The sequence below is a fragment of the Apus apus genome, chromosome 13 (assembly GCF_020740795.1).
Source record: "Apus apus isolate bApuApu2 chromosome 13, bApuApu2.pri.cur, whole genome shotgun sequence".
Classification (NCBI taxonomy): domain Eukaryota; kingdom Metazoa; phylum Chordata; class Aves; order Apodiformes; family Apodidae; genus Apus; species Apus apus.
In genome coordinates, this window is record NC_067294.1 from 17854860 (window position 1) to 17866038 (window position 11179).

Here is an 11179-nt window from a genome sequence, read left to right on the forward strand (position 1 = left end):
CACCGGCAGACAACAATAGATCCCTGCACAGGGAAACTGCCTCCACAAGTTCAGCAGCCCCGCTCGGACATTTCTGCAGAAGCCTCTCCCCAAAAACGGGCGACACTCTCCTCCTTCATCTGAGAGGAGCAATCAGTAACTTAAACCCTTCCTGGAGAAAACACGCACGTTTCAGGAAGGAAAAACTCTCCAACACCAAACGACAATCCCGTTTCCCCAAATCCAACAGGCAGAACCAGCAGATCTCATTCTACACAGGACACACTCCCCTCCCCATTACTGACATTTCCCCTTTTAGTCAACACAAGACAAAACCTCTCAGCTCAACCTGAACCCGTCATCACAGATAAACTGAAGACTGCCGCGGCGAGCTGCCTGCTCTGACTGGAATAGAGACAGTCCGGTTTTATATTCCCTCCCGGACACACGCACCAGCGCTCCCCAGCCACCCCACCCGAGGAACACGCACCCCAGGGTTCAAAAGGACTGAAGAAAAAGAGCCTCTCCCCAAAAATGGGCGACACTCTCCTCCTTCACCTGAGAGGAGCAATCAGGAACCTAACCATTCCTGGAGAAAACACGAACGTTTCAAGAAGGAAAACTCTCCCGTACAAAATGACAATTCCGTTTCGCCAACTTTATCACGTAGAATCAGCAGATCTAATTCTACATAGGAAGGATTCACCTTCCCCATTACTGACACAACTCGCACCCGCGTTTCCCAGCCACCCCACCCCGGGGGGCCTGAAAAGGAGCTCTGCTTTAAATATCTCATAGGGAACACGGTGTAAATTATCTTTACCGAAAGGAGGGACTGAAATCAGACATGTAAAGTGTGAAAACGGTGCGATCAATCCAACCTCGCCAGAATCATATACTTGGCTCCCCGCAAACTGCTGGGAAAATGGCTTTGAGAGTAAAGCAAGAACGACACCAGGTACGCCTGGTTTCCTGATGTTCCTCGGGAGACAATGCCTACATCATCGAAGTGCTGGAACACTTCAACATGCAGCTCATCCTGAGGAAGGAAGAGCAACGGAGCGGCCGTTGCCCTTTTTAATAGAACATTCATGTAGCGTTTCTGGAGTTTCTACACAATCGCACTGAATTCAGCAGATACAAGGACTATGAAGGGCCTCTCTTGTCAGATGTCAAGATGTAAAGTATCATAGCTTGTTTAATTATTCAACAATGATTCAGCTAAATCCTTTACATTTCATCTTGGTAGGAAACCCTTTAAACACAGTTCTGTAAAACGCCAGAAGAGATTCCAGCTGCACCTCCTGCTGCAGTCGGCCCGTTTGTAAATGTGCAAATGGCCTTTATTCAAGGGCCTAATGGCTCTCATTTCCATATCTATGTCCTCGGATTGGTTAGAGACCGCTCCTGGTAGCTCAGACACCCATAACAACAACAAAAAAAAGGGGCTGAGAAACAGAGCTCCTCGGTTCAGTATTTCCCCTTTCAAACGTTCAAGCACCTGGTTTGTTCAGGGCTTATTGCTTGTTTTTGAGACCCCATTCTACACCCTCATCCGTTTATAAAAGGCTGAGCAGGAACTGGTCACAAATAAGGGAACTGAGGGAACTGACACACAGGAGAAAGAAGAGAGAAATAACTACACAACGAGCTTGGAAATAACTATCTGCATAAAATTTATCTTCCCCAGTAAGTGACTCAAAGGTCAATCCCATTTCTCCAGACTCCGTCTCACATAGCAAGGAGATCTCGTTTTACTCAGGGAGTTCACACCCAGAGATAAAAACCCCTCGCTGCAGAGAAACTGAAGAGTGCCAAGACGAACTTAGGGAAAGGCAGTCACCCCGCTCCTTCACTCACTCACTCCCGGAGACACGCACCAGCGCTCCCCAGCCACCCCACCCGCGGAACAGACAACCCGGGGGGCCAGAAGGAGAAGAGCGAGAGCGCGCGGGCTCACACACCTGCGGTGCGTCGGGGCGGGCGGGCGGCTCTCCCGGTCCGGCGCTGCTGCTCGGGCTCCGCTCCCCGCACGCCTCCCCGCCGAGCAGCTCCTCCGCGGCCAGGCTGGGCAGCGGCGGCGGCTGCAGCCAAGCGGCCTCGGGCAGGCCGCGGCCCGGCGCCACGCACACGTTGTAGGAGTAGGGCAAGGTGCCCTCGCAGAAGTCGGCCGGGAAGGCGGCGCCGGCCACCGAGAAGCGCTGCGCGCCCAGGCAGCGCAGCACGGCGGGCGGCCCGGCCCGGCGCAGCCGCGCCAGCACGGCCAGCGCCACGCTCAGCACGAAGAGCGCGGACAGCAGCGCCAGCGCCAGCACCAGGTAGAACTGCAGCTCCGCCGGCGACTCGGCGCCCGCCGCCCGCTCGCTCAGCTCCGGCAGCGCCTCCTGCAAGCTCTCGGCCAGCACCACGTGCAGCGTGGCCGTGGCCGACAGCGCCGGCTGCCCGTGGTCCTTCACCACGGCCACCAGCCGCTGCTTGGCCGCGTCCCGCTCCGACACGGCCCGCGCCGTGCGCACCTCGCCGCTGTGCAGCCCCACGCGGAACAGCGCCGGCTCCGCCGCCGCCACCAGCTCGTACGACAGCCACGCGTTGCGCCCCGCGTCCGCGTCCACCGCCACCACCTTGGCCACCAGGTAGCCGGCCTCGGCCGAGCGCGGCACCACCTCGAACGGCGCCGCCGCCGCCCCCCCCCCCACCCCCCGGCCCGCCGCCGGCCACAGCACCCGCGGCGCGTTGTCGTTGCGGTCCAGCACGAAGACGCGCACCGTGGCCGTCGAGCTCCGCGCCGGCGCCCCGCCGTCCTGCGCCCGCACCGCCACCGCGAACTCGCGGCACTGCTCGTAGTCGAACGAGCGCTGCGCGTACACCGCGCCGCTCCGCGCCTCCACCGACACGTAGGGCGCCGCGCCCGCGCTGCCGCCCGCCAGCCAGTAGCTCACGCGCCCGTTGGCGCCCGCGTCCGCGTCCCGCGCGCGCACGCGCAGCACCGCCGCGCCCGCCGCGTTGTTCTCCGCCACGTAGGCGCTGTAGGCCGCCTCCTCGAACACCGGCGCGTTGTCGTTCACGTCCGACACCTCCAGCACCAGCGCCGCGCGGCTCCACAGCGACGGGCTGCCCCGGTCCCTGCCCACCACCCACACGCGGTGCTCCGCCGCCTGCTCCCGGTCCAGCGCGCTCGCCGTCACCACCTTGTACGAGCCGCCCGACGACGCCACCAGCGACAGCGGCGCCTCGCCCGACAGCTCCAGCCGCACGGCGCCGTTCTCGCCGGAGTCTCTGTCCCGCACTCTCACCAGGGCCACCACCGTGCCGACTGGAGCGTCCTCGGGCACGGGACTCGACACCGACGTAAATGTCACCTCGGGCGCGTTATCGTTAACGTCCAGCACCTCCACCTCCACTTCACAGTGTGCCACCAGACCACCGCCATCCTTCGCTTCTACGGCCAGGCTGAACGCGCGCGAGTCCTCAAAGTCCAACGTCTCCTGCAGCGTGATGGTGCCGCTCTCCGCGTCCACCACGAACTTCTCAAGCACCTTGGCCGGCGTTTCCCCGAAGCCGTACGTGATGCGCGCGTTGCTGCCGGCGTCGGCGTCCCAGGCGGAGACGTTCAGCACCGTGGATCTCGGCGGCGCGTCCTCCCGCACGCTCACCCGGTACCGGTCCTGCGCGAACACGGGCGCGTTGTCGTTGGCGTCCGTGACGTTGATGCAGAGCTGGGCGGTGCCGCTGCGGGGCGGGTCGCCGCCGTCCAGCGCCGTCAGCACCAGCCGCAGGCTCTGCTCGCTCTCCCGATCCAGCGCTCGGCGCAGCACCAGCTCCGCGAATTTCCTGCCGTCCTGCTTCTCCTTCACCTCCACGGCGAAGTATTTGTTGTCCTCCAGCTCGTAGCCCTGCAGCGCGTTGCTGCCCACGTCTGGGTCTTCTGCCATGCCCAAGTAAAAATGAGCGCCGGGAGAAGTCAACTCGTTGATCTCCAGCTGGAAACTGTCACGCAGGAAGCGCGGTGCGTTGTCGTTGACGTCGTGGATGTCGACCTGGACGTGGAAGACGTTGAGCGGGTTGTGCAGCAGCGCCTCGAAGCTGACGGAGCAGGACGCCGCCTCGCCGCACATCTCCTCCCGGTCCAGCCGCTCGCTCACGTACAGCTGCCCGCTCTCCCCGCTCACGCCGAAGTATTGCTTCTCGGCGCTGAGCCGCAGCTTGCGTGCCGGCAGCTCCGCCGGGCTCAGCCCCAGGTCCCGCGCCAGCGGCCCCACCAGCGAGCCTCTGCCCAGCTCCTCGGGGATGGCGTAGCGGATCCGCTCCGGCGCCGCCCGGCAGCACAAGCCCAGCAGCAGCAAGGCGGCCAGCAGCACTCGCCCGCCTGCTCGCCGCCGCCTCGGCCTCTGCCTGCCCGCCATGCTCGCCAGCGCTCGCCGCGCTCCTCCCTCCTGCCGCTGCCCTCGCTCGCTCCCTGCCAGCCCCTCTCCGCAGCCCGCGCAGGGGCCGCCGGACGGCAGCGAGCTCGGCGCCGCCTCGGACGCCGCTGCTCTCGCCTCTCTCTGCTGCCCGTGCCGCTGCCGCTCTGCCCGGCGCCGGCCGAGCGAGCAGCCTGCGGGGGCAGGACGCTGCGGCGGCTGCGGCTGCGGCTCCAGCGCCGCTCCTTGTCGGCCAACAGCGGCACCCGGAGGCGCCGCCACGACACCGCAGCCGCCTGATGGCCGCGCTCGGGGGCCCGGGCTGGCAGCGGGGGGCGCGGCTCTTCCCGCCTCTCCGCTCTCGCTGCCGGTGGAATCTGGAAGCTCCTACGGCCTTGGGTACGTGCCTGAGCCCCAAGGCTTTAATCTGAGATTATCAGAGGCCTGATATATGAGATATATCAGGTGATATATCAGAGACCGAACTGGCAACGGGGGCCTCTTCCTGCCTCTGGGGTCTCACTTCTCTTGGAATCCAGAAGCTCATACGTGCTTGCTTATGTGCTTGAGCCCCAAGATGTTTAAATCCGAGATGCGCTGTCAGGTGCTTTTAGCCTATGTCCTTGAGTCACAATGAATAGCGAGAAGCATAAATTCATGGCAGAGTAAAAGGGAAACAAACTGTCCTGCCCTTCATAACATCTGTGAGAGCAGTCCCGAATTTTAGAGCTGGTTTTCAGGTTTTTTTCTCTTCTCTTTCCATCCCTGGGACGAATACCAAAAAGGAAGTATTAGTGTTCTAGTCTGTTCTGCATTTCTTCCTTTTGCTCTTCTAAGTCCAATGTTTGTCCCGTTGATGGTTTTTATTTTAGGGAGAAGAATGAGACTGACGTCACCTCAAGGTCAATCTCTATATCTCTATGGCTAAAGTAGCAGAATAACTGGCCTGAGAATGAGACATTTTACAGTCACATTGAGTCTTCCAGAGATGCACAGAACCATTTGTGTTTGAAGGGACATTTAAAGATCACCTAATCCACCTCTCTGGGATCGACAAGGACATCCTTCACTTGACCAAACTGCTCAAAGCCCCATCCAGCCTCTCAGCATAGAATCATAGAGTGGTTTGGTTTCGAAAGGACTTTAAAGATCATCCAGTTTCAACCCCCTTGCATGGGCAGGGACATGTCCCACTAGATCAGGTTGGTCAGGGACTAATCCAACCTGGCCTTTCGCCTTTCTGGGGATGAGGCTTCCACAACTCCACTGGGCCACCTGTTCCAGTGTCTCAGCACTTCGTTGTTGCAATAAATCCAATCAGGAGTAGGGCCAAATAACGACACGACGACTAATATGATCTTGCATATCGTTCCCATCTATTGTTAGTTCAGTTACTCCTTATATACCTTAAGTTACTGTCCACGTAGCTGTGCATGTGGACAGATACCTTATGTGATTGGCTAAAGATCACTGTTCATGTGGCAAACTTTACTTTGCTATTGCTTAGGCATCACGTTATGACTTTATTCATCACATTAGGCCTTTATGCATTCTAAGCACTAAATAGATACATTCTGTAGTCTTCTCATCCTTGGATGCCCAAAGAAGATACATTTCCTCAGGTTCCAAAGGCTAAAGACAATTCTGGCTTTAAAGAAGAACAATGACTAGTTTCATACTCTGCTGCTACAGCAAAGATTGTTAAATTCTCCCAAGCTCACAAAATCAGTCCCCGCTGTATGAGAAAATCTTCCACAACTGGCTGTATTAAACATTCCTCCACACTTCATAATGAAGAATTTCCTCCTAGTGTCTCACCTAAATCCCTCTTCTTTCAGTTTTAGTCAATTAACTCTTGTCCTCTCACTACAAGCCCTGGTAGAATGTCCCTCCCCAGCTTTCCTGGAGCCCCTTCAGGCACTGGAAGGTGCTCTAAGTCTCCCAGGAGCCTTCTCTGCTCCAGGCTGAACAGCCTCAACTCTCTCAGCCTGTCCTCATAGGAGAGGTGCTCTAGCCCTTGGATCATCTTCGTGGCCCTTCTCTGGACTTTCTTCATGAGCTCCATCTCCTTCTTATGTTGAGGGCTCCAGAACTGGACTCAGTACTGCAGATGGGGTCTCACAGAAGCTGAGTAAAGCTGGAGAATCACCTCCCTGGCCCTGCTGGCCACACTTCTTTTGATGCGGCCCAGGACGTGGTTGGTTGCTGGACTCTGGTGCACAGTGCTGGCCCATCTTGAGCTTCTTGTCCACCATCAATCCCAAGTCCTCTTCTGGCCTCTCTCTTATCCATTCTCCACCCAGACGGTATGTGTGCTTGGGATTGCCCCAACCCAGGAGCAGGACCTTGCACTTGGCCTGGTTGAATTTCAGGCAGTTTTCTTGTCAAGGTCCTTCTTGATGGCATCCCTTCCCTCCAGCGTGTTGACCTCAGTACACAGTTGATAGTCATAAGCAACCTTGCTGAAGGTGCACTCAGTGCCACTGTCCGTGGCACCAACAAAGATGTTGAAGTGCACCAGTCCAAGTACCAACCACTTAGAGATATCACTGGTCACATCAAACCATCCCATTTGTCACCCACCAGAACCCCCAAGGCCTTCTCTACAGGGCTTCTCTCAAGACCCATCATGTGTATTGAAATTGGACGTTGCTCATACTGAGGTGCAGGAGCTTTCACTGGTCCTTGTTGAACTTCATGAGGTTCACTTGATGTTCATGAAGTTCACTTGAGTCCACTTCTCCAGGCTGTCCCTGTCCCTCCAGAGGGCATCCCCTCCATCAAGCTACTCAACAGCACCACTCAACTTCTTGTCATCTCAAACCTGCTGAGGGTGCACTCAACCTGTCTGTGTCACTGAAGAAGATAATACTGAGATATATTAATAGTATTGGTGTAAGTACGAACCCCTGATGTTCCACATGTTACTGGTTTCCCTTGGACACTGGGCAATTGACTAAAACTCTTCTGGCACTTCCTTCTCCACTCTGCCAGCTCCACCTAACATTCCTCTTCTCAAACCTGTATCTCTCCACTTGAGTGGCTGCCATTTTGGGGGTGAATGTGTGGGGGACACTCTGCATGTGTTCTCCCTACAACCCCCCAGGCTGTTCATGGGAGCCGTGGCTGGGCTGGCTGGCCACTCTGCACTTGGAGGACTGCAGCAGAGATGGGTTTGCTTCCTTTCCCTACAGCCAAGTGTGCCTGGGTGAGCACAGTGTCTAGGAAAGCCTTCCTCTCTACAGCTCTCAGCATCACAGGTGTGCACGGGAACTGCCCCTGCACCCAGACTCTGGGAACACAAGTGACCTTCTCCATTTGAGCAGACACCCCGAGGTCAGTCCCATGACAACAAGCAAGGAGAGTGTCAGGAACATAGGAAATTAATGGATATAGTGGAATAATGCTCCTCAGGCCAAACCTCCTGAGCAGAATGAACTCAACCATCACGGCACTCTATTAGGCACATGGTTGTGTTGGCAGCAAGCAAGGACATGTCCATCTGGTCTTCTACAGCCCCTCAACAGAGCTCCCTTGTCTTCTCTCACCACTGTTCTCTCAAGAAACAGAAGAATTCTGAAGCACAGAAATGATAAACGGCCACAGGAGAAGTGGAGCAGCCATTCAGCAGAAACTGGGTCATCAAACTCACACAAATTCAAAGGCACCATTGCCTTTAGGGACAGTGAAGCTACAATCCTAACATGAGTGGCACGGGCCTTGACACCAGTAAGATTTCATTCAGAAGTATATTAGGGCAACAGAAGTATATCAGAGGCCTGGTTTAGAACAGGAGAAGCAACGAGGAAGGAACATGAAACCTACAGAAGTGAAGGCATCAGAGCTTGTCAGCTGTAGTAGGCACACAAGAAGGGCACCTACTGGGTGAAAAGTACACGTGAGGATCGCACAGGAGTTCACACCAAAGACCACAGTTCTCCAAGGAAATTCCTTGGACAACAAGAAATTAAAAAAGCACAGAATGACAACACCTGCCTTTCAGACCCTTCAGGCTGTACCACAGTGAACTCTCCCACCTGCCCTGTCTCTGTGCACTCACAATGCTTCAGTGTGCTCCAGCATCACACAACAGCAAAGTTTACTTGGCAGACAGACAGCACTGAGAGGAATGTTGCACACACATCTCCTCCTTATGGAAAACAAGGATCACCACATGGATGCAGGCAGACACTGCTCTGCTCATCACACTCAGGTGAAGAAACGTAACACGTTCCAAAAGGCATCAGTGATACCCAGCTCAGTCCAAGACTCAGGCAGCAGTACCAGCTCAAAGACACCATCATGCACATGGGCAATTTGGGAGCTACAGGACTCTGCAAGCATTGACTCAATGTTTCTGGCTAAGCCAAAGAACCCCCATCCACAGGAAGAGCTGCATCCGGCTTGGCAGGGCATAACATGAGTAACTTTCTCACACATACATCAAGTAACAGGCCCCAAGTACAGAAATTCCTGACTAAAATACCCTCTCATTCCCTACATTCCCACCAGTCAACAGACACAGTAAAGCAGGAAAAGAAAAACAAAACATAAATCAGACAGGCAAGGCAGCAGTTGAAGACAAAGTGTTCTCAGCGAAACTCACTAGGAAGTCTTCTTTGTCTTCACTACAGGTGCTGAAATTCATCCCTGAGAGAACCTAGAATTCAATATTTTAAGATGCAAGTGCCACCCACCACCTTATTCGGGACTACAAGTAGGAAGGTTGATTTTATAAAAGCGTCTTCAGCTCTGAGCGAGTTGTCTCTCCTGTGTGGCCTGCTCATCTGCCATATAAATGAAGCCGCAAGTTACAGCGTCTAAAGCTTCTGAGACAGTACAGCAAGTTCACTTTCATCTCAGCTTCTACCGCAATCATCAGGTGACTGAGACTGTAGCCTTTGCTGTAGAACAAAACTCCATTTCGAATGCAAAAGCACTCACCAGAAATGGAGAAGATGAACCTTGACCTCCCAGGCAAAAGGCCTGCTACAAAGTCTTAACTTCAATGATGAAGAAACTCTACACTCCTCCAGGGAGAAAGAGATGGGTAAAATAAGTTTCTAACAGGAATTATAAGCTGTTCTACACAAGCATCATCAATCTGCATGAACACTTGCTCCACAAAACTTTTTGATCAGAGGACTATGATTCCCTCTCAGGACAGGGAAACCGGGATCTCAGCATGAATGGCACAGGCCTTGGCACCAGCCATGAAATCAAACCAGCCCCACACAAAACCATGTTCACCCACCTGCTTGCAGGGTTCTAGGCCAGCCCCTCACCCTCCTTGCTCTGCATTCACTGCTTTCAGTTGAACCATGGACAATATCCAACTGTTGGTTATTTGTCAGACCCAGGCAAAAGAGCATTTCATTCAGGGACCCACCAGGGAAGCAGAAGTTCATCAAGATCTTGCCCTTGGCACCTGAACACCTTGGAGATGTGGATGTAAACTGCTCCCCCAGTGTGATAATTCCAGGAGATCTTTTAGTGCTTTCAGCTTTGCCAGGTACAATGAGACCCAGCTTTAATCCTCAACAGAAACATCCCAGGAATGGAAATCCAGGGAACAGTATGAACCAGAGCTTCCCCTTTCAGGGTGTGTCAGTTGCAGTAGGCACACAACAAAAAGGTAACAAGTTGCTGACAAGTCCACAGGAGGCTCACACACAACCTCACACCACAATGTGCCACAAACTAGCAATAGAAAAAGGAAACTGCTTGGAACCACAGCTCTGGGCCTCATCTGAAAACTAGGACAAATGGAACTGTTACACCTTTCTTTAAGCCACTTCTGGCTCCACCACAGGAACATCTTCCACCTGCCTTGTCTCTATAAAGACAGAATTCTTCACCCTGCCAAAACACCACAGTAAAGCTCCTTCAACACTTAAAAAAAATATTGCACACACAGCTCAGAACTCAAGCACTTCAACAAGATGGATGCAAAGAGAGTTTTCTGCTCCTCCCATAGACCTTGAACACCAAAGCTTCTAACAGCCATCATGCAAGGCGCAGGTATCCAAGCTGAAAAGGCAACACCAGCCTTCTTCAGCACATGGGCAACTTGGAAGATCCATTGCACTACCACACTAATGCAAATTGCACATCTAGGCCTAATGCACAGGACTCCTCACGCAACAGGAAAGTGATGATCCCACAACGCGGCCAGCTGGAGTTCCAGCAATGCAATATGCAAATATCAGACCCTTCAGGCTCTTTTGATCCAGTCCAGCAACGAGCCCTGGGAATGAACAAAACACATGGCATGTCTGCACTGGCACCTCTTCACACCCAGCACCTCTGAGATTCTCCTCCAACCCTTCACATACTGCACGCTTGTCAATGATCTTCATAATTTACAGAAAGACTCCACCAAGAGAAAATCACACAGACAACTCCTTTACAATCAAAATGTACGGGGCTTCTCACCTCCTCAGTGTGACACTGGAATAGCCTTTCTTCCAGTATCAATTCAAGGAAATCCAACTATGAAAGTGTTTCCTATGAAAACCAGCAAGGCAAGTTAAAACCAAGAAGGATTATAACATTCTTACAGCACTTGAATAGATACATAAGGAAATATTTTCTAGGGAATGAAAAGACTGTTGGCTCCTCCCCAGGCTCCCATAAGGACACGTGTCCAAGGTACACAATTCAGCAGTTACTTGAGAACATCACAATAACCTGCAAAACACACAAGGCCAACATCCCAGGGATCCCAAGAGAGCAGAACAATGTGTCCTAGGGCAAATGTACTTGGAAAGATGAAACTCAAGTTGCATGAAAGAACAGCT

General features: G+C 54.0%; 1 protein-coding gene across 15 annotated transcripts in view; it reads right to left on the reverse strand.

The window, feature by feature from the left end:
• The window catches only part of LOC127389887 (protocadherin gamma-A4-like), a 215298-nt gene that overhangs the window by 58945 nt on the left and 145174 nt on the right, over positions 1-11179 (reverse strand). Inside the window, exon 1 of one of the 15 annotated variants that reach the window (XM_051630836.1) lies at positions 3273-4628. The exons of the other annotated variants lie outside the window; for them this stretch is intronic. Coding sequence (XP_051486796.1) covers positions 3273-4382 — 1110 coding nt within the window. The 5' untranslated portion in view covers positions 4383-4628. Of the gene's footprint in view, positions 1-3272; positions 4629-11179 lie in introns of those variants that run through there. 15 annotated transcript variants of the gene reach the window in all.